The sequence below is a fragment of the Lacerta agilis genome, chromosome Z, assembly GCF_009819535.1.
Source record: "Lacerta agilis isolate rLacAgi1 chromosome Z, rLacAgi1.pri, whole genome shotgun sequence".
Taxonomy (NCBI): domain Eukaryota; kingdom Metazoa; phylum Chordata; class Lepidosauria; order Squamata; family Lacertidae; genus Lacerta; species Lacerta agilis.
The window spans coordinates 6,274,894-6,299,161 of record NC_046331.1 but is presented as its reverse complement, the minus strand read 5'-3'; the positions used below and the strand labels follow the sequence as shown (position 1 = coordinate 6,299,161).

General features: G+C 43.7%; 1 protein-coding gene across 1 annotated transcript in view; it reads left to right on the top strand.

The window, feature by feature from the left end:
* PAPPA (pappalysin 1) overlaps positions 1-24,268 on the top strand; it is a 249,448-nt gene that overhangs the window by 106,836 nt on the left and 118,344 nt on the right. The window contains 1 exon segment of the mRNA XM_033137308.1: positions 20,646-20,839. Coding sequence (XP_032993199.1) covers positions 20,646-20,839 — 194 coding nt within the window.

Genomic DNA, 24,268 nt, shown 5'->3' with positions numbered 1-24,268 from the left:
AGATGTAAAATTTCTTGGAAAATTTGAAGCTCGGAAAAAAGCGGAAATTTTCGGAAAAATTGAAAAAATGCTACATTAGCACTTCTTTTTTCTTTTCCAGATTGAAAGTCATTCTGTTACTTTAGAAACATAAAATATAACTATGGACAATTTTAATGGGCAGAAAATTATCACAACTAGCATATTAAAAAATATAGTGTATCCAAACAATTATTACAAATAGAATTTACTTTTAAAATAATATTTATTTCTATTTGTAACAAATGGAGCAACAATCTCCTGAACGGTTTACTAGTTTATGTGGAACAAAAAAAAAAAAAAAAAAACTCCACAAAATAATTTTTAAAAATCCAGAAGTAACAATTATTCATATTTCCTCTCCTCAGTATTTTTTTAAAAAAACATTCTCATAAAGAGAACTAAAGAAGGGAGTGGGATTAAGTTTCAACGAATGGGCATGAAATTTAATCAGAATCATTTTCTGAGCTGTAATTAAGTATATACTTTCAAGCCCTTTTTGTTGCACTATGTTTTCTTCCAGTGCTTTGAGGCCTAGTGAAGAGGAACAGAACCAATGCATACCACACACATGCAAAAACAAAACTGAAACCTTTTTCTTTTCTGGTGACAACAGCACCTCCTTAAGGAAGAAATGTGTCTTGTTCTTGCATTGGAGAGTTCAGTTTGTAACCTAGGACTTGCTTGTCCTCACAGAAATTAGAATAATCTGATACCATACATATTTTTTAGAAATGATTTATAAAATATTTGAACCCCTTATCTTAAAATATTTTATTCATCATGTTAAAATAACATAATTTTAATATATCTCTATATGCACCCCAATCTCCTTCCATATTCTTCTGAAAACATGCCTTTATTGGAGATAACCACAATGGTGTTTTTCTTTCAAGTATATTTTTATATCGAAACTGCACATTATATAAACTTCTCCTTATAACATGATCTAAAAAAATCTTTGTGGACCTTAATCTTCTCATACCATAAATAGACATGGCACCCAAGCCTCCTACCATAACATTCAAGGTCCAGCAATTTAGTTTCTTTCCATATCAGTTACATTCCTGGTGTAACCAACTCAAACACGGTGCTTCATAATACAATTTTAAATCCGGTAAGGAGAATTCACCTCTTTCTTTAAAATCTGTTAATATTTTAGATTTAATCCTAGGGTGTCCCCCCCCGGGCCAGATAATTTTTTTGCCATTGTTCGAAGCAATTCATGTTACTTATTATTGGAATAGTTTAAAAAGAAGCATCTTAGGTAATACATCCATTTTTATAGCTGATATTCTTTCCATTAATGAAAGTTTCATTCTTTCCCACCTAAATAAACCAGTTTTCACACTGTTCCACACTTTAACATAATTATTTTGATACAACATTGCATTTTTATTTGTTACCCAAATACGAAGATATTTCACTCCCCACCCCACCTTTATACCCATCTCTTGTAAGTTTTTTTTTTTTTGACGGTCCATATTTTTAACTATCATTTTAGTTTTATCCTTCTTTACATAAAAACGGGCTAATTCACTATACTGTTTTATCATTTCAAAATACTTTCATTGCATTATCCAAGGGGTTGTCCACAAAAAAACCTATGTCATCTGCAGATGCCCTTAATTTATTACTCTGTTGTGGTATGCTCTTCTTCTTGTTGTTTTATTTACACACCACATTTTCTAAAAATTGGTACTCAAAGCGATTTACCACAGAATAACAGTCTGAAGGCAATGAAAGAATAACCACAATGCATATTGAACATAACAATGCCATTTGCAATACTAAATCAATAATGAAATCATTAATAACTGTTGTTGATAAATTATTAACAAATCATTTAAAATACATCCATAAAAATAAATAAACTTAAAGCATGCCAAGACGCAAGTTAATATCCCAATGTAGCCTTAAAGATAATGACAGTAGCAACTTGAATAATCTTATGTAAACTGCCTGTAAAGTCAGCCTGAAAAGCGGTGTATAAAATGCTGCAAGTAAACGAATGAATAAAATGCAACTAGCAGATTTCTCTTCAGCAGGCAGTTTTGCAGTAGTGGCCCCAGTGTTGGATGTGCCAATTCTGGCAGCATAACTTTGCAAGGTTTCTGAGCTGAGGGGATGCAACCTGGGCAGTTTATTGTTTCCCTTTTCTCATATCCAGACTCCTTGGTTTATGGCAATACAAGCTGAAAAATCCCATTGGGTGATACGTGTAGCTTTACAGCCTGTTCTAACAAAATCCAAAGCTTGCCAAACTTTTGGCACAACCTTTCCTTCAAAATCGATCAAGTGGTTCTCTTTTTGTCCCATTCATACTCACATCCAGTTACCACCAGCTCTTGACTACTGTGCCCTGGATCATAGACTGTTGCATAGGGCAAATAGAAAGAGAGTGCATTTGCTTGAAGTAACATTTGACCCCAGAACCACTTTTGCTTAAAGGAGCTCTAGTTCTCAGAATGTTGCCTGCTAATACAGTACTCAATGTATTAATGTATGTTACTGTTGCTCTAGCACTGCGGACATAATAAAACAAAATAACTTATTTATTATTTTATTTATTACGTTAATACACCACCGCTTCCTTCAAAGGAGCTCAAGGTGGTGTACATGGATCTCCTCATCCCCACTTGGTCCTCATGGCAAACTTGTGGGGTAGGTTTGGGTGAGAGATGCTGCATACCCTCCAACATTTCTCTGATGGAAATAGGGACGTCCCGTTCCACAATGCTAATTTTACTATTGATACCCTACACATCTTACTGGGTTGCCCCAGCCACTCCGGGCAGCTTCCAACATATATGAAAACACAATAAAACATTAAACATTAAGAAACCTCTGTAAAGGATTGCCTTCAGGTGGCTCGGCGGCTGGATAACTCCATACCCTCCAACATTTCTCTAGTGAAAATAGGAACATCCTAAGGAAAAGTGGGACATTCTGAGATCAAATCAGAAACTGGGACGACTTCTCTAAATCAGGGACATCCCTGGAAACTAGGGACACTTGGATGCTGAGGCAATGAGCTTCCTAGCTGAGTGGGGATTCAAACCCTGGTCTCCCAGCTCCTAGTCCAACCCTCTAACCATTACATCATACTGAATCCACATTTTCATTTAGTCCAACCCATTGGTTCAGTGCAAGTAGAAACAACAGCATCCCTGGCAGGTGGTCATCTAGCCTCTGCTTAAATACCTCAGACTGCTCCACAGTCAAACGGCTTGTCCCATTAGGAAGCTTCTAATATTTAGCTCAGGGATGGGGAACCAGATGTTGTTAGACTACAAGTCCAACCATCCCTGACCATTGGTCATTCTCTCTGGGGCTGCTGGGTTCAAATGCATCTGGAGGGGGGGACACAGGTCCCCCACCCATGGTTTAGATGATACTGTCTCTCTGCAATTAGCACTAGTAGCACCCTCCGAAGCAACCGATAGCAAGTGTCCTCCAGCTTCTGAGTGACTGCTACTGCTGCCTTTTATTAACAACCGTGGTAAAGCATATGCTTTGCCTCTTGAAAGTCCCATCTTCAATCTCTGGCATCTCTTTTGTGATGCTGTTTTCACTTCTGCTGCTCAGTCACTTGTTGCTTTCCCTGCTGGTTGGATATGAGTTTGTTCTTTTGTCTGGGATAAGGACTGTTCTGTTGGAAAACACCCTGGGGTGCCCCAGCAGCCCCCGAACTCTGAGCGTCCTCCGGTATGCGCAGCTCTGGAAAAGGCTTTTCCCTTCTTCTCCAGTGCGCTTCAGCGACATATATATATGCACACTAATCTTCTAGCATAACACAGCAAGAAGCGGGAGACATTGTAGAGCTAATCTTCATATTTATTTATACACTATGTACAGACAAAGGAATCATGGCGCCCTCTCTCTCCAGCTCCGAGAGAAGAAACAGGAACAAGTAAAAGTGAAAGTACAGTATAGTACAATAGTATATACAGCGGAAGAGATAAGACTGTCTTCCGTTCCCACACTCTTCCCAGGCAGGTATGTGATTTACACCAATCTCATCTGAAGCATTGGAGGCGTGAAATACTAACATGTTCCACCTGATCCTATGATCCTTTGGTTTTTATATCTAAATGCCTGGCTTCAGTGTTACTGATAAGGTGAGACGGTTGAAGAACATACCTATGTGTGGGTTTCCCAAAGCTAATTAGCCAGCTAGAATCCCTCTTCCTGTTTGACAGGCAAGTTCAAAAATACACTTGCTTGGAAGATTTCAGGGGAAGGGGGACGGGTTGCATTAACAGCTGGAAATAACCCCTTGTTTCCCTCCTGGACCAATGTGGCATGAAGTGTTCCTCCTTTGCGATCTTCTTCACCACCTTCTTTCTTCTAGAATTGGCTCACATGCAGCAAAGATCCCTTCCACCTGACCTGTTCACAGAGCATTCACCACAGTTTGTTTTCAGGGAGGTTAGACAATCCAATGACACCATCTGTTTATTCAGCTTTTATCCGGATTCGCTGGCAGAGAGGTTAGACAATGTTGCTTCAAGCAAATGTCACCCTGCTCTTTCCCAGTGCATTTTCCAATCTTTTATCACAAAAAACCAAGCAACCCCCCCCCCCCGATATTCCAGAGCTCCAAATCCACTTTAATTCTGCAGTTGGACTTTTGTTAAGTGAGTGAATCCTGCTGGAAATAGCAACAGTGTGGAAGTACCCTAAGTTATACTCAGTTAAGAGCCATTGAAATGAATAGACCTAATTTCGTCATGGCCATTAATGCCAGTGAGCCGACTCTGAGTAGGACTAATATTGGCTCCAACCTATCATGTTGGGCTGTATTCATCTAAGAACTACTCAGAGCGGACCCACTAAAATAAATGAACCTAAGTTAATTATAACTGTTAACTTCAATGAGTCTACACTGAGTAGGGCTAGCACATAGCTGTCAACTTTCCCCTTTTTGTGGGAAATTCCCTTATTCCAGCGCCATTTCCCATTGCAAAAAAAAAAAAAAAAGGAAGGATGACAGCTCTGGGCTAGCATTGGCTACCACCCATTGTATTCAGTTAAGTTTTACCAAAAATAAACCCACTGAAATTAAGAGATTTGTCAGTCATGTCCATTGTTTTCAATGGGTCTGCTCTGAGTAAGACTAATATTGGAGGCAACCCACCAGACTGTGTTCAACCAAGTTTTGTCCATTGAAATTAAGATATCTTAGTCACCCATGTGAATTGTTTTCAACGGGTCTGTTCTGTGTAAGTCTAGCACAGAATACAACCCATACTCTGTGTGTGTGAGAGAGAGAGAGAGAGGGAGAGAGAGAGGGAGAGGGAGAGAGAGAGGAGAGAGAGAGGAGAGAGAGCACACTGTGTGATGCTCTTTCCTTGCCCAGACATGTCCATACTTTTATCTCTACCACAGTCTGCTCTTGAGGCTTCCACTCATTTGCCTGTAACTCAATTAGCTGCCTCTTTTGTTTTCCCCTGGCTTCCTCCCAAGCCCACCCCAGCCTCCTCTTAATCAGATAAGGCCTGGACCAATCTGCTTAGGCCATGGGAGGTAAGCAGAGGGGTGTTGGAGGAGGAAGGGGGACAGAAAGAGAGGGGGGAGAGAGGGGGAGGATCTGTGTGGTCTCTTCTGTCAGGCTGCCCTGGCCTCTTTGGAAAACAACGGCAACACAAACATAAACCCCAGATAAGGGATAATAAGATTGATAGTGTTTTATTTCTCTCTGATGCTCTAGCTAGCAAATGCGAAGGTGGCTAGGATGGAGTAAATGAAATAATTTGCTGCTTTCACACACTGCCTGAGTTGCCCTGCTGAACCACGTGGGATGCAGCTCTCCTCGTAGGATCTGATAGCACAGCAGAGCAGAAGTTTGCTGTGAAGAGAGAGTACTGTGAGGTGGGGCAGCAGTACAGTTGTACCTTGAAAGTCAGAACGGAATCCGTTTCGGAAGTCCGTTTGACTTCCAAAACATCCGGAAACCAAAATGTGGCTTTTGATTGGCTGCAGGAAGCTCCTGCTGCCAATCGGAAAGCGCGCTGGACGTTTGGCTTCCGAAAATTGTTCTAAAATCTTAACACTCACTTCCGGGTTTCGATCCTTTCGGGAGCCGATTTGTTCGAGAGCCAAGGCGTTTGAGATCCAAGGTATGGCTGTACTGGTTTAATTGCTTCACCACCACAGAACCCCTCCACAAATATCTCATACCTACAAATTGCAAGAACAGATATTCCAACTAAATGTTCAAAATAACTTTCTCATGATGAGAGCTGTCTGACAGTAGAGTGGACACCCTCTCACTCACTGGAGGTATTCAAACTGAGGTTGGGTGGCCATCTGCCAGGGTTTCTTTAGCTGTGGTTCCTGCATTGCAGGGGGTAGGACTAGATGACTCATGAGGTCCCAGCCAAGCCCATGGCTCTTCCTCCCTCCCCCACCCCACACAGTTTGGAATGTGTGGGGTATCTTCACACCACAGATAAACATGTGCTTCCTTCTCACTAGCAATAGGCCACTGTCAAAGGGGTAGTGTAGTGCAATGGTTAGAGAGTTGGGAACCCCCTCAAACATGTGGCTTTCTTCCATAGTAGTAAGGGTGGGGAATCTTTTTCAGCTTGAAGGACTCTTTCCATTGTGGGAAACCACGCAAGGGCCTCGTGTCTGTGATATTGACGGGACTTAAGTTGGTAGGACAGAGGCCTTAAGTGAACTTACCTTGGAGTAGTAGTTACCTTGGATGGCACTGTAAAGTCTGAATCCAACCCAATAGTTTTAAAGGGCCCATTTCAAAGCAGTTGAAGAAGAAAGGTGTGACAAACTTCTCTTTGGAAGTAGCCCATTGGCTACCATGTTCTACTCTAAGCCCTTTCCCTTGTCCCCACTGACCACACTTCCGCAGATGGCTGGACAATGAAGAGAGGTTCAGAACTGAGCCAAAAACTCAAAACATGTTAAGAACATAAGAGCCCTGCTGGATCAGGCCCATCTAAGCCCACTGTCCCAGTGGCCAAGCAAGGTGCCTTTGAGAAACCCACAAGCAGGACCCGAGCATAAATTGTGATTCCCAGTGGCTAGCATTCCAGGATTTCAGTTTTGGGGCATTTGCAGCGCCGGATAGAGATACCAGAGATTGTACCTGGAACCTTCTGTTTGTGTGTGAAGCAGCTGGCCTGCTCATTTGTGAAGTCTGAGTCCAAATGATGACTTAAACTCAGGCCTTGAGCAGGAGACATCCTGTGTACTGCATCATGCTGGATCCCATTGTGGCCGCCCTCATCATGGTACTTGGGGAGGGAAGGTGAACCACATTAAAAGTGTGTGGATTGTCTCTTTCTTAACACCTCTGCTGGTGCCCCTTTGAAGATGCTTCTTCCAAAAATATTTTGTCTGAGTGGGGCCTCACTGCCTCCCCACCCCCACCCTTACTTCTGTGAGTTCAAACCATCCCACCAGTTCTCTTCTCTTTAATAAATCAGAGCTCCTTCTGCCCCTGCTAATCTCATTGTTTTGGTAGACAGCAGTGCATTCAGGGAAATGATTAATATTCATGAGCTTGCAAGCTCTGTTTAGGAGAGGATCCTCTGGGGAAGCTAAAATGTTAAGTGAGTGACACAAACCTAATTTTATACATCTCCCCCCCTTCCTTTTGCTCCCCCCCCACCCGCACACTCCTCCCTTTGTCATGGAGGTAATGTGCTTAAAATAAATTGATGGATGACCATCCATATTCATTATGACCATGCTTCTCTTCGTCTTCCCCATTCCTTACGCCCTGCAGAGAAACCAGTGTCCAAAAGCCAACTCTCTATCCCTGCACATCACTTATTGTGAATTCCTCCTCCTCCTCCTCCTCCTCCTCCTCCTCCTCCTCCTCCTCCTCCTCCTCAGAATAGTAAGCAGGGCTTTTCTGAACAACTGCTTCCTTTGTCAGAACAATTGAAAGGTAGTGGTGTGTGTGTGTGTGTGTGTGTGTGTGTGTGTGTGTGTGTGTAGAGAGAGATCTTTCCAGACTGTCTCTATTTTCTAGTGGGATTAAGTCGCATACCAGCAAATTCAGGTTGTGCTGTTAAACTTGATTTGGACTTCTTGAACAACAGCCCCTTCCCGACCCACCAACCCCCAGACCCTCAGATAAATAAATAACTTTTTTGTGATAAGCAAAGTGATGAGTAATAGCACTGTGAAGTGTGAGGTGGCCTTTTGCTTTACACAATGTTAGCCGATATTCCCACAAAAAAAACTCATAATGGATGCCTATTAAATTAAATTACCCAGTGCATGTGATAATTAATAATGTGCTATCCATTTAAACCACAGAGTCTAGGGCTTGCTGATCAGAAGGTCAGCGGTTCGAATCCCTGCGACGGGGTGAGCTCCTGTTGCTCGGTCCCAGCTCCTGCCCACCTAGCAGAACCGAAAGCACATCAAAGTGCAAGTAGATAAATAGGGACCACTCTGGCGGGAAGGTAAACGGCGTTTCTGTGCGCTGCTCTGGTTCGCTAGAAGTGGCTTAGTCATGTTGGTCACATGACCCGGAAGCTGTCTTAGGACAAAAGCCAGCTCCCTCGGCCTATAGAGCAAGATGAGTGCCGCAACCCCAAAGTCGGACACGACTGGACCTAATGGTCAGGGGTCCCTTTACCTTTACCTTTTATCCATCATTTTTGATGTACAGTACCTGCAGCACTCCAGTTTCTCATACAAAGGATCCATTTGTGAGCCTCAACCCTCCCTCCACTATTGTACAGCCTGTTCTCATAGTGGCCATGTATGTAGATGCCTATGAGAGGGCCAGTGTGGTGTAGTGGTTAAGAGTGGTAGACTCATAATCTGGGGAACCGGGTTCGCGTCTAAACTCCTCCACATGCAGCTGCTGGGTGACCTTGGGCTAGCCACACTTCTCTGAAGTCTCTCAGCCCCACTCACCTCACAGAGTGTTTGTTGTGGGGGAGGAAGGGAAAGGAGAATGTTAGCCGCTTTGAGACTCCTTCGGGTAGTGATAAAGCGGGATATCAAATCCAAACTCCTCTTCTTCTTCTTCTGCTGAGTGCAACAGCGGCACCTCTCCCACTTGTGTGATCCCAGCAACTGTCATTCAGAGGCATGCTGCTTCTGACAGTGCGGGAAGACCATAGACACTGTGGCTAGCAGCCCCAGATAGCCTCACCCTACATGGGTTTGCCTAATCCTCTTTGAAAGCTGTTCAAGCTGGTGGCCATTGCTATCTCTTCTGGGAGCCAATGCAATGGTTTTAACTACACACTGTGTGGAGAAGTGGTTTGTTTTGCTTGTTCTGAACGTTCCAGCATCCAGCTTCATTGGACGTCCCTGAGTTCTAATATTACATGAGAGAGGGAGAGTGTGGGGCACCTTCTCTATGTCCATGAGGCGAAGCAGTGGGAGACCCAAGACTGAATATACTTTCCTTTTTTTCCTTTTTTGCAATTGGCAGAGGGACTAAACTGCAAAGGCCAGCTTAGTCCAAGAATCTGTTAATCAGAAACAACACGTGTGCATTTTTGTTCATTGTTTTTTTTAAAAAAACAAAAATTGGACATGTCATTATACGGTACAAGGCCTGTTGACATTGGCATGGTCCCTAAGTAAACAGGCTTGCTTAAAAATACCCTTCTCCCCACCCTCCCTCCCTCCTCTAATTTTGCCTGGCCTTTTTTCCTTTTCTTTAAAGAGTAGCTATTGTAGAAAAGGAGGTGATTCTGATGCCAGCAGCTTCGTTCCAAACTGAAAGCAGGATGCAGGGCTGTGTGTGTACCCTTCTCTACCAGACCCTTATATATAGTGAGAGAGTGGGGAGGGGTATTACTCAGAAGGGTGGTGGGAATGGGTGATTGGCTGATAGGTGTGGGAAACCTGTTGACGACTTTGTAGTAAGAAGGAATTTCAGAAATAGACTGGAAACAGAAGTTGCGGAATTGCAACTAATTACCAAACTTAAAACCACGGAGAGACCTGGTCTGAACAAAGACATTGGATTCTTATCTCATTATACATGACAAAGCTATTTTTAGCCATCTCACCCCTTGCCTTTTCCTGTAACTCCAATTGCAGTCATTAAGAGTCATCAGCAGGTTTTCCACACCTATCAGCCAATCCCCCATTCCCACCACCCTTCTGAGTAATACTCCTCCCCACTCTCTCACTATATATAAGGGTCTGGTGACTTCTGTTCCAGTGTATCTGAAGAAGTGTGCATGCACACGAAAGCTCATACCAAGAACAAACTTAGTTGGTCTCTAAGGTGCTGCTGGAAGGAATTTTTTTTTATTTTTTATTTTGTTTTGACTATGGCAGACCAACATGGCTATCTACCTGCAACCTTCTCTACCCAGTTGGTTTTGTGCAATTTGAGCCCCAGGTGGGGGGGTTTGCCCTGGTTGCCAAATGGGGTAGATTGCTTTGAGTTCTTGTTTGGTTCTTTATGTACAATCTGATAAAAGGCTGTCCGTCACAGACAAAATAATTATTATTGTGTTAATTAATAATAATAATAATAATAATAATAATAATAATAATAATAATAATAATAGCTGTTGGAAATATAGTGGAGAATGAAGGAAAGTTAGTTGACACCAGCAGTAGATGTATTCCATCAGTCCTGATTTAAGTAGATAGATTAATCTAAGCTGTCCGTATGTCTGAGAGAGATTGACTGTTATTATTTTTATTTATTAGATTTCTACCCCACTTTTCCTCCAAGGAGGTCAAGGTAGTAGCATGCAGTTTTCCTCCACTCCGTTTTGTCCTCATAACAACCCCAAGAGAACTAAACATCCAGAAGAACCTACTTGTGCAAACTGTTAGCTAGTGGTGGTGCGGGGGTGGGGGTGGGGACGACTGCCTGGGAAAATTGTGGACTTTCTGTTGCTATAGTTGTTTAAAAGCTGCCTATGGGAGAAGTTAGAGTTTCTTTTATTTAGAAGAATTTTTTTCTAAAATGTCTGCATTTTGGATGTGTTAAAACACATCCAACTAAAATGCACTTTATGTGTATGTCCTGTTGTTTAAATATAAATATAAATAATGTGCCAGACTGGGGGGGAAAGAATACTGTGGTGTAGTGGTTACAGTGTTGGACTAAGACTAGGGAGACCAGGGTTCAAATCCCCACTTAACCTTGGGCCAATCACTTACTAGATTACCTGAGAGGGTAGTTGTGGTGATAAAATGGGGGAGGAGGAGGAGGAGGAGGAGGAGAAGAAGAAGAAGAAGAAGAAGGAGAAGAAGAGGAGGAGGAGGAGGAGTTTGGATTTGATATCCCGCTTTATCCCTACCCGAAGGAGTCTCAAAGCGGCTAACATTCTCCTTTCCCTTCCTCCCCCACAACAAACACTCTGTGAGGTGAGTGGGGCTGAGAGACTTCAGAGAAGTGTGACTAGCCCAAGGTCACCCAGCAGCTGCATGTGGAGGAGCGGAGACGCGAACCCCGTTCACCAGATTGTGAGTCTACCGCTCTTAACCACTAACCCACACTGGAGGAGAGCTTTATATGCCACCTTGAGCTCCTTGGAGGAAAGAGGGTATATAAATGCAATGAATAAATAAAATAAATTATCAGATATACCCATGTGTGCCAAAGTAACAGTCACAGATCTGTGCCAATGATATACCTTCCTTCTCTCCAGCAATGACCATCTGGGTCATTTGATTAGGAATGGAATCTCTGGTAAGTGCCAAAGAAGACTTTAGATTAAACTCAGGCCAAAGACTGAGTGTGGGGCAGGAGAACAGGTATAGCAAACCGTTATTTGAAGGATAGCTGAAGGGGGGGGGAAGTTCAGCACCACATCTGCTATTTCTGAGAATGAGGCCAAAGACTTATCAGTATTTAATATAGCCAAGATCTGGTTTATTATCAGAAATATTTTTTTAAAAAATCCCCCTTAAGCCAATCACAGGTATGCCCCATCCAATTTATAATGAGGATATAAAGCAGTCTTTTTTTTAGTCTAACATCTGTCTCGGTACTCTTAAAGGCCAAGCCTTCTTACCAGTGAAGACATTTCTCTCTTCCAATACAAGTTAGAGTCTCGGGAATTCATATGATGTGTTTATTCCACCAAACATCACAACTCCAAGGTTCCATTTTTAATATGTATTCCCCCCCCCCGTTATGTATTGAAGTTCTCACCCTAGGCCACTAGGGGTGTGTGTATAAAGTTCATTCTGCTGCAGTTCTCACTCAGGTTCGCACATGTAAATGAGGGATTGAAAGTGACGTTCAGGGATTGGGACACTACAGAAAGTTGTTACTGTTGCTTGTAGCTGAGTTCTATATAAGCAGGCTGCTGAGCTCTTCAGTTCAGTTTTGTTCCAGCCTGAGAATAAACAGAGCTGCTTGGAGAATCACTGTGTCGTCTGCTATGTCCACCCACTATTTAATACCCCCCCTTCTCACCGTGAACCATTCAGCAAGCTCCTGTCTTCCACAGTTGTGCCTGACTGTTGTTTTTGCCAGGGCAAGCCGAGTAACAACCCAATAGGCCATGTACCAGTTGCTGGCAACAAGGGATGGGTGCTACTGTCATACAGTGGGGGGGGGGCTTTTTCAGCCTGAGAGCCACGTTCTGATCAGGACAACCTACCAGGGACCACACCCCAGTGGTGGCTTTGTATAGTAGGCCAGCTTCTTCACATGGCACCAGTGTGCCTGCCAGTACCTCTTATGGAACCCTAAAATGTTCTCATTAAATATTCCCCCCCCCAAATATACAGTCTGCTGTCACTGTTGCCGATGGCTTAGCATCTCCTACATTGAGACTATCATGCCACAACCCCACAACATTCTGTGATATGCCACACCCTTACTGCAGTCATTTTGTGACTGGTGCCCATGGCGTTTTATCAGAATTCCAAATGCACACATTCACACACGCTTCTCTATGTTCTGTGCAGCCAACAAGATACATTATTAGAGATCAAGGACATGTTCCAGCCAGCCAAATGTTCTTGGGGCAGGAGGCATGACCTGTGAAGGGTGTGGCAAGGGGAGAGTTCTGAGGGCCAGACAGGGATGCTTGGAGGGCTGTTTTCATGCCCTGACCTGAAGTTCCCCACCCTGATGCTGTAACTTGCTTGTGGGCTTCCTGGAGGCACTACATTTGACCACTGTAGGAAAAGGGATAATAGACAAAATGAATCTTTGGTCTGATCTAGCAATGGTCTTCTTCAGTGGTTTTCAGTCCAGGTTGACCTCTCAAAACTTCTAAAATCGACAGGCATATTTTGTAAATGCATTTGTGCTGCAAACTGCTAAGATGGATCTGGTACCCAGTTCCCTAGGGCTGGATACAGTGGAATATGGTTCATGCGCATATACGGTACTTTGTTCTTTGCTCATAGTACTTGTTTTCCATACTCCTGGCCATCTTTATTGTCCTCTCTGCATACATTGTCAACACGTTTCTTAAATTGTGGTGCCCAGAAATAGACTCCAGAGTGACTCTTGCTTCTTCTGTCTTGGGAGTATGGTTCTCTCAGCGTACTCTGAAACCACACTTGCCCTTTTTGCAGTTGTTGGCTGATGACCAGCTTGTGATGGATGTCAACCCCAATATCCCTTTCATTTTCCACGCCAAATTACCTGTACCTCTCTGTAGATATTCACATTTGTATTTATTGAATTTCATTTAATGTTCATTTTCACATTATAAGAGATGTACTTTGGACATTCCATCTCGGGCACTAAAACATTTGATGGTGATCCTCCTGCCCTCCTTAGAAGGGCAGCTTGAATATATATTTTTTGTAGTATCCTGCCAATGCTAAGAACACATCTTCCCTTAAAAAGAAGAATAAGAATAAGATTAATGCAGTAGTTAAACCACATTTCTCCATGATTCTTCTATGAAACCAATGGAACACCTAATCTTTTCCTGGCTCTCGTTACCAATGTCATTGGGGCTGGCCAAAAAGGTAATGGAGGGCAGGGCATGCCGACTCGGTACAGCACAGCTGGAATCTGAGAAGGGGCATGCTCACTGTCTGGGCTGCGTTCAGTGAGCCTTTTTTAAAAAAATAAAAAATCAACTGTGCAATCTCTGTTTTAATTCAGACATCTCTGTCTCTCTGTTCCTCTCATCCCTTGGGCCGTTCAGACTCAGAGCAGACAGATTTATTGGGGTCTTAAACATAATCAGGAACAAATTAGCCTCCATACAGATCACATATTGGCTTGCACTAGAGCTATTCGAAAGATTTCCTTCTCTCCATGCAAGTATGAATTAACTCATCACATTGGATCAGGCCCATGTCCTCTCTCTATCCCAAGCATATGATCTTATCAGAGGCCTACTATTTTTTATCATCACACAGGGAAGCCACTGAGCACCATATCAAACTTGGGATTATTTTAAGTGCATTTCAGTGGAAAGGGGGATCTGTCTTCATATATGGGTAGACATCTTGTTAGCCCAGGGGCAGCTGACATGGTACCCTCCAGAAGATGTTGGATTACAACTTCCATCATACCTGACCATTGGCCATACTGAGTAGGGCTTATGGGAATTGGAGTTCAACCACATCTGGCATATGCCTTGCCAACGTATGCAAGTGGACAGTTGCCAAGAAAGTCCAACTCAGTCATGCTTGACTTGAAAAGAGGAAACTTCTAACAAAAAACAAGAGATAAGTAAAAAGGAATTTGGAAGGGAAAGTCAAGAGGGTCGAAATTCTTCGGAAAGCTCAGCTGGAATGTATACAAGAAAACAACCACTAAGGCCAAGATTATGCCAGTGTGGTTCATGAGCAGTCAAGGAAGCTATGGAAGCAAGAAGGCTTCCTTTATGGAAGTATTGCCTAAATATGGGAAACAGAAAGGAACACAGACTTTGATGAAAGAAATGCAAGCAGCATCTGCAAAAAAATAAGCCGAGGTGTACACTGCTTTAAAAAAAAAAAGCACATTAAAATCAACAATAAAATTACTTGATAAATATTAGAAACAGGAAAACAGCTAGGGAGATGTTTGGACCTTTGAATGACAAGGGAATTGAAGGTGTGCTAAAGGAGTGAAAGGAAATTTCAGAGAAGCCGAATCAATTATTTCCATCTGCTGCACTGTAGAAGATAAAGGGAATATCTTTTTGCCTTGACCAACTTTCTCAGGAAGGAAGTCTGGGGGAGAAAGGCAAAAGGTGGTAACAGGAGGTGATGTTCTAGAATTTGTTGACAAATTAAAACGAACAAGTCACCAGGTCCAGGTGGCAGCTGCCCAAGAGTTCCTAAATAACTCAAATTCTTAGGGACATGTTCCAGAAGATCAGCAATTTAAGCTTCCATTCCTGAAAATGGGAAAGTGGCAAATTTAACACTCCCTTTGGAGACAATGGGGAATCCAGGAAATTACAACTCAGTCAGTCAATCTCTGTTCTAGGAACAATAGTGGAAATCTTTACTAAAGATAAAACTACCGAGCATATGGTAGAACAGGACTTGTTAAGGCACAGCTACTCAATGGCTATATACTATCATAGAATCATAGAGCTGGAAAGGTAACCAAGTCCAATCCTCTGCAATGCAGGAATCTCAACTAAAGTGACCATGAAAGGTGGCACCCAAACTCTGCTTTAAAAACCCCAAGGAAGAAGAGTCTACCACCACTTGTGGGAATCTGTTCCTCTGTCAAACAGCTCTTACCATCAGAAAGTTCTTCCTGATGTTTAGTCGGAATCTCCTTTTTTTGTCCTACCCTCCAGAGCAGGAGAAAACAAGCTTGCTCCATCTTTGGTGTGACAGCCCTGTCTCCAGTACTAGAGGCAGCATGCCTCTGGATACCAACTATTGCACTCATCTTCTGCTTGCAGGCTTCCCAGAGGCACCTGTCTGGCCACTGTGGGGACAGCATGCTGGGCTAGATGGGCCTTTGGTTTTTAATCTTATGAGCTAGCTGGGAGGTAGCCATTGTGGTGCCCTCCTGATTTTATTGGGCTCCAACTCCCATCAGCCACAGCCAGCAGTGATTAACAGTGTACCTTAGTTAAAGAACATCTGGAAGAAAATGTTAGCACTAGGAACAGGGAGAAAGTTGGTTTAGTTTTCATTTTAATGCAAAACACTCTAATTAGCCATTTCCAAATCAATATGTAAGCTAAAACAAAAGTATCCTTTGAAATTTGTACATCTCCAAATGCTGCAATGCAGTTCTCCAAGCAAATTATGAATACAAAATTGTGTATATTAGGGGAAAGTGTACATAAAAATGCACTCGATAGTGAAAATAACATTAAAAATGCTTAAAATTAGTGGCAATTCCCTGAAAAAATGTATACTTTAGGGAAAATTTCATACAAACAGGGGTAAGTAGAAATTCACACAAAAATGCTGATAAATTTTTATAAGCACCATTTTTCTACACAAAAAAATGCAAACTTGTGCAGAAGTGTGGAGAATATGTGCAAATATGTGGGGGGCGGGCGGGGGGGGAGAGCCCTGAGATTGATTTATTTGTCCTTTTCCTATCTAAGGCAATATTTTTCCTCCCCTAATATATATTTCAATTGATATATAAAGAAACACTCTCTTGCCTTATAAATCATTGAAGAACAGAGTATTGTTGAGTAAATCTATCTATCTACCTATCATCTATCTATCTATCATCTATATCATCTATATCTATATTGCGGTCCATTGACCCACAAAACAGTTTCAAAACAAGATACAGTTAAGACAACCAAACAACAGGCAAAAAAGACCGAGGTAGTCATTTTGTTATGTCTAGAGCATGATGGTATTTTTTTCTTGCGACCTCCGAAAGAAACTTTGCCATGGTCAGTGTGATAATCCTTTGTCCAGGCCAAATACTGTGATCTTAAGCCAGTATTTCAAGGCAGCCCACCAAGCTTTGGTGGAAAGTGGGTATTCACCTGTTTCCAGAAATAAGATTGGATTTGGGACACAATTTGGGACCTGTAGTAGTAAGGACCGGAGAAACTTTGCCTGGAACCCATCTAATTTAGGAAATAAGCCGTTGTACCAGACGTTTGAAGCCTAGAGAAGTTGGGAGACAGATTTTGCATTAAAAACCCTTATGGCTGATGGAACATAATGTCCACCCCTTGTAAAGAAGAAATGGAGTATAGCAAGTTTGCATATCTCCGCCTTTTGGTATGCAGTCTGCCAGTGGCAATTCCAGGATTTTGAGTGGTGAAATAAAAGGAGTAAATGCAGTAGACAGGGACAGTCATGGAGGCAGGCATGCAACAGCTCAGGGACTCTGTGAGCCCAGCCCTGTGCTGCTTTTGCGAGTGGTGCTGGTCTCGCAGGGCACCCAAGCTGCTGTGTCCTTCTCAGCTCATGATGCCCTGCACCCCCCCAAAAAAAACCTGTGTCCAGGGTGACGCTTCCCCCCCACGCTATGCCTCTGGATGGGGAAGAACCTTCAGCGATACGTAAAAACCCTTGCCTTGGTTTAAGAACAAACTTCCGTAACGGATTAAATTTGTAAACCGAGGTACCACTGTCTGAAATCCTAAAGACCCGCTTCAAGTCAGTGTAGACAATACAGGCGATAACCAATTTACGCATGTTCAATATGTGTCTGACCATGTATGTGCGCATCACAGTGATCTGGAAGTGGTTGGTAAAGGGGGGAAGACTGGGGCGGGCTGACACACGCTCCATTGTCTCATATGATGATGCAGAATGCAACCCCTGCAGAAATTGTGGGTTGCTTCTATTGAGCAAAATGGGCCAATGTGAGTTCCTGTCTCCATCTATTCCAAATCATCTGTATTTTCAACACTACACCAAGACCTCTTTATTTTTCCTGGATTTCAAAGGTCAAGAGTTATAATTGTTTTGAATTTGCTCTTTTTAATTGCTGATCCCTTTAATTACTCTGTTCACTGTTGTGCGCAGTGTGGAGAATGTGGATAGAGACACGTTTTCCTTCCTCTCCAGTAATACTAGTACCTGGAGTCAAGGACGCAGGTGGCGCTGTGGTCTAAACTACTGAGCCTCTCAGGCTTGCCGATCAGGAGGTTGGCGGTTCAAATCCCCGTGACGGGGTGAGCTCCCATCCTTTGGTCCCAGCTCCTGCCCACCTAGCAGTTCGGAAGCACCCCAAAAAGTGCAAGTGGATAAATAGGTACTGCTCTGGCGGGAAGGTAAATGGTGTTTCTATGCTCTGCTCATGCTGGCCTATAGAGTGAGATGAGCACCGCAACCCCAGAGTCACCCGCGACTGGACCTAATGGTCAGGGGGTCCCTTTGCCTTTACCTAGAGTCATCCTAGGAATCTTGGGACCATCTGCATGCAAAGCAGATACTTTCCCACTGAGTATGTAAGGAAAGGGATTTACAAGGGAGAAGAAAATCAGGGGTGGTAAATAAGGGATAGCTAGAGAACGAGCTGCAGTGGAACTTTTGCTCCTTTAAAGACACGGGAGGACACTCTCTGCCCTCCTCCCCAGCATTGGGTTATCCCCACAGAGAGTCACTCCATCTCCCTCTGACTTTTGATCCCTCTAGTTCAGATCAGTGTCTCATTGACTGGCGCAAAAAGATGTTTCTTCAGTTGCAAGGGACACCCCCTCCCTTCCCTTCTGCTACTGCCCATGCCAAATATGCCGTGAGTTGGTAAACAGAGGCCTCCAGTCTCTGGAGCTGTTCCTTTGGAAGTGCTTGTCCTTGCTAAACTCAGTGTTTCGCAAGTGTCATTTAAGAACAAAATAGTGAACAACACCAGGGGCCTGGAGCCTCTCTTGCACTGGCAGGAGGCCACTGAAATCAGCTGGGCTCTGCCAGCAGTTAATTTGCTTCATTGCTCTTTTTCTATTCCTGTGCAGAGGGTTGTTTGTTTGTTTTTTAGTATGTTTATTTTTTGTTTACTTATACAGTTTTACACAGGTTCTAGTCAGGTGTGTATGTGTGGGGGGGGAGGGGAGGGGAGGGGAGAGAAATAGGCACACAGATAGATGTAGGCAAACCACCAGTTATAAAATATCCTGGGATTTCCTTTAGGGGTGGTGGTGGGAAGCTGCCTTATACGCAATCAACTCATTGGTCCATCCTGCTCAGAATTGTCCGCACTGACTGGCAGCAGCTCTCTCATTTTTCTGGCTGCAGTCCTGTCTAGAGAGGCCAAGGGTTGGACCTGGGACCTTCTGCATGGGAATCAAATGCTCTGCCACTGAACTGCCACCCTTAATGTATAACAGAGCACATTTAAAACAGTAAACCACAAGAGGTGGTAGTAGTACCGGTAGTAGTAGTAGCAATTTCATTTGTTTAGATGTAAGCCATAACAAAGAAAACGACATTCAGAGCTGAGCCACAAATTGGGCCCTTGCCTTGCAAGCAAAGGTGTCCCAGATTCAGTCTCTGGCATCTCCAACTGAAACAGCCCTTTAAAGGGCTGTTGAGCCACGGAAAGGGTCAGCCGGGATCTAGAGAGAGTGGTGGGATGGGGCAGACACCAAAGTGTGTGGAATTTGCAGGATTGCATAGATCTTTGTGTCCCTTTCTCTACCTCAAGACACCCAACCATGTATGAAGCAGAATAGGGAAGTTAGTTATGTCCATGAATTTCAATGTGTCTACTCTGAACAGGACTAACATTTGATTTTGTAAGGTTTCTTTTTAATGATAGGAGGATATGGAAAGTATTAAATCTATGTAAGCTGTAAGAAAACCTTTTATTACAACAACAACAACAACAACAACAACAACAACAACAACAAGTTGAAAATAAATAAAGGAATGAAGGGGGGATGGGGAGATATGGAGGACGGAAGAAGCGAGACTATGGCTCAGTCATGATCTTTCATAATTTGTAGAATCATCTGAATTGGTAGTGTGGGACATTTTTCATGCTGAGGGCTGCACTCCCTTCTGGGCAACCTGTCATGTGTTAGTGATGGGCAGGTTCTACAGCTTCTACAAACACACCCACCCCACTCTATCCTTTGTCCAGACAAGTAAGAGGCATCACCAGAGCTCAAGGACACATCACAGCCACTCAGAAACACACAGGGTGCAAAGTGAGGGTTGTGACTTGGGGAGAGAAGGTGTGGCTAGGATGTGGCCTGTGGGTAGTTCTGAGGGCCACATGTGGACAACAGGCCTGAGGTTCCCTGATCTAAATTGAACCACTCTCTAGGGGCACTCCCTGCAAGGAAATTGGAACAAACTTTGTGATCTTATCCCCAAATTACCTGATAAGTCTGAATTGTACAAGAGGTAAGGGACCTCATGCAACTATTCCAACGGTAGATCAGTGGTCTACTTTTAAAGTGTGAATGCACTGAGAGTTGTTGGTAGATTTCTGCAAACGTGCACATTTTACAAACAAGCTATGGTACATATGTTAGCAATTCCCAGTCTCCCTCATTGTCCTCTGTCAGCTCAAGTGTTTGACAAGAAGTGAGTGTGTATGAAGGGGTGGGTGGGGGAGTAGGTGGTATTATGAAAGCCAGACTTTGACAGAAGCAAGAGCACATCATGCCCATGCAAAAAAATAATAATTATAATTTGCATAATTTATTCTAAAGGGCAAAAGCTCTGGTTTTCCGAGGACATCATTCCTATTTGCTCATTAGGTCAAAGTACAACAGTGCTTACTGGACTTGGTTATTGAGATATGGCATTTCCATCCTTCTTGACTCCCCTTCCCCATCTGCTCTCTCTTACTGCAGATGAACCAAGCAGATGCTACTTCCATGATGGTGACGGTGTGTGCGAAGAGTTTGAGCAGATGACCAGCATCATAGACTGTGGAGTCTATACACCCAAAGGCTTTGTCGACCAGTGGGCGTCCAATGTGTCGGTCTCACATCATGATGAGCGATGCCCGGAGTTGGTTGTGATAGGTCAGCCAGCAGCCAATCAAGTAAGGAAAGCAGATGGTCATTGGTTAAAGTGTTAAGTCATGCATCCAAGCGAATGGGATGTTTTACTATTTCTTTATGGGGGGAGGCAGAAGATGACTTAGCGGCTGGTCACTGAAGAACTCCAGACACATCTCGATGATGCAGACCATTTGGATACCTTCCAATCAGGATTCCGGACCCATCATGGGACTGAAACTGCCTTGGTCATGCTGGTCGGTTATCTCTGGCAGGCTAGAGACAGAGTTGAAAACTGTTTCCTGGTTCTGCTGGATCTCTCAGGTGCTTTGGATACCATTGACCATGGTATCCTTCTGGACCGTCTAGAGGAGTTGGGAGCTGAGGACACTGTTATGCAGTGGTTCCACTACTTTCTCCTGGGCTGTGCCTAGAAAGTGGTGTTGGGGGATGAGTGTTCAGATCCCTGGGTATTCACTTGTGGGGTGTCTCAGGGCATGGTCCTCTCCCCCAGGCTTTTCAATATCTACAGGAAGGTGCTCGGAGAGATCATCAGGGAGTTTGGGCTGGGTGTTCACCAGTATGTGAATGATACCCAGCTATACCCACCTGGGTATCATTCGCATACCCATGCAAATGATACTCAGCTTTAAATCAGAACCAGTGAAGGCAGTGAAGGTCCTGTATGAGTGCCTGGAGGCGGTTGGAGTATAGATAGCAGTTAATGGATTGAGGTAGAATCCTGACAAGACAGAAGTATTGTTTTGCCCGCAGACTGTCTCACCAGAGTAGTACATGCTCTGGTTATCTTCTGCTTGGACTACTGCAATGCACTTTATGTGGGGCTACCTTTGAAGGTGATTCAGAAACTTTAACTAATCCAGAATGTGACAGCTAGACTGGTGACTGGGAGCAGCTGCCGGGACCATATAACAGTGGTCCTAAAGTCTCTACACTGGCACCCAGTACAGTGGTTACGTACTTAATTCATTCTGGAGGTCCGTTCTTAACCTGAGACTGTTTTTAACCTGAAGCACCATTTTAGCTAATGGGACCTCCTGCTGCCACTGCGCCGCCAGAGCACGATTTCTGTTCTTATCCTGAAGCAAAGTTCTTAACCTGAAGTGTTATTTCTGGGTTAGCGGAGTATGTAACCTGAAGCATATGTAACCCGAGGTACCACTGTACACTTCTGAGCACAATTCAATATGTCAGTGCTGACCTTTAAAGCCCTAAATGGCCTCTGCCCAGAATAGCTGAAGAATCTCCATCTCCCCATCGTTCAGCTCAGACACTGAGGTCCAGCTCTAAGATCTCTCTGGCAGCTCCCTCACTGCGAGAAGTGAGGTTACTGGGAACCAGGCAGAGGACCTTCTCAGTAATGGCACCTCCCCTGTGGAACACCCTATAGGCAGCCCTATATTGGGAAGTTTTTAATGTTCAATGTTTTATTATGTTTTTAGATCCAGTTGCAGGTAGGTTGCCGTGTTGGTCTGCCATAGTCAAAACAAAATAAAAAATAAAGAGTTCCTTCCAGTAGCACCTTAGAGACCAACTAAGTTTGTTCTTGGTATGAGCTTTCGTGTACATGCACACTTCTTCAGATACACTGAAACAGAAATCACCAGACCCTTATATATTGTGAGAGAGACTATATACCGTATATATCTCACTATATATAAGGGTCTGGTGACTTCTTTTTCAGCGTATCTGAAAAAGTGTGCATGCACACGAAAGCTCATACCAAGAAGAAACTTAGTTGGTCTCTAAGGTGCTACTGGAAGGAACTCTTTATTTATTTATTTATTTTTGACTATGTTTTTAGATGTATTGGAAGCAACCCACAGAGGCTGGGGCAACCCAGCCAAAGGGGTGGGTATAAATAACAACAACAACAACAACAACGATGATGATGATGATGATGATTAGGCAGGGAGCTCAGGAATACGCGGAGACAGAGCCAGTGATTGGCAGAGCCCCTTAAGCCCCCATCCTCCTTCCTGCTGAGTCCTATAAAGGCAACACTGAGACTAAAGAAGAGAAAGATGACTGGCTGTGTCGTCTCCTGCACTGGTTGTAAGTAAGAAGGGAGGCAGGTGGAGCTGGCTGAGGGCAGGCAGTTCCCCATTCACTCTCATGAACCAGCTTCTACTGCCTTAGACCTTGGAAGGCCACTTCCAGATGGAATTGACTGTAGAAGGTTAAAGGTAAAGGTACCCCTGACCATTAGGTCCAGCCGCGGACGACTCTGGGGTTGTGGCGCTCATCCCGCTTTATTGGCCAAGGGAACCGGCGTACAGCTTCTGGGTCATGTGGCCAACATGACTAAGCCACTTCTGGCGAAACCAGAGCAGCTCATGGAAACACCATTTACCTTCCCGCCAGAGCAGTACCTATTTATCTACTTGCACTTTGACGTGCTTTTGAACTGCTAGGTTGGCAGGAACAGGGACCGCGCAATGGGAGCTCACCCTGTCGCTGGGATTCAAACCGCCGACCTTCCAATCAGCAAGCCTTAGGCTCTGTGGTTTAGACCACAGATAGCCCCAATCACCTGCCTTACACCAGGTCAATCCCTTTTTCCAGCTGGCCCAGTGTTTGTAATGCAAATTTATGTAGAGCTGTGAAAGCCTGGGGAGAAACCTGAAAACTGAAAAAAGCAGGCTCCCACCCCCCCACTCCATTTCTCATTCCTCCCCTAATTTTTCAGACGCAAGTCAGGGGAGAAAATACAGAAAAATCTGAAGAAGAAGGGGAAAAAACCTGTATCCCAAAATAAATTGTTTTTAGGGTTGTTTTTTCAGGCCATCACACCTGTAAGCTTATGTCATTGTAAAATTAATAGTCTTTAAGATGCTACAGGACTCTTTGTTCTTTTGATAGCAGCACCTCTCTGGTTCTCAGCAGAGCATCTTTCCATCAGCTCACCATCTGGTCCTTTGAAACAGACATTTGCCAAGGATCGAACCCAGTGCTCCCCCCCCCCGGGTATTCAAGAGTACACAGTACCGGCGACTGGTTTTGTTGTTGTTAAGAAGTGTGACACTTACTGTAACGATTTCATGATAAGTACTGACACCTATTTTTCTAGGGGGGGGGGGAAGCACTTATCGAACCTATGATATTCTACCTGCAAAGCATGTGTTTTACCACTCAGCTATGGTTTCTCTTATGTTTATAAGATCATGCAGCTGCCTTGATTGCAAAATAGCCTTTCTTCTCCCAATTGACCTCCAGGGCCCTACTGGCTATTACTTTGCAAGCCACAAGAGTATCTTTTCCCACCCCCGTAACCACTGGAATCATTCCCTCCATAAATACATAAGCAAAGCATTGTGTGGGTTGGTGGTGGTGGGGTTCTGGTGGAAACTTACATCAACATTATGCTGCCTTCTTCTCCTGAATCAGAGTATTGGTCCAGGTAGATCTGGGGTAAGAAAACTGGCCTTCCAAATTCCCTCCAGGCAATGATC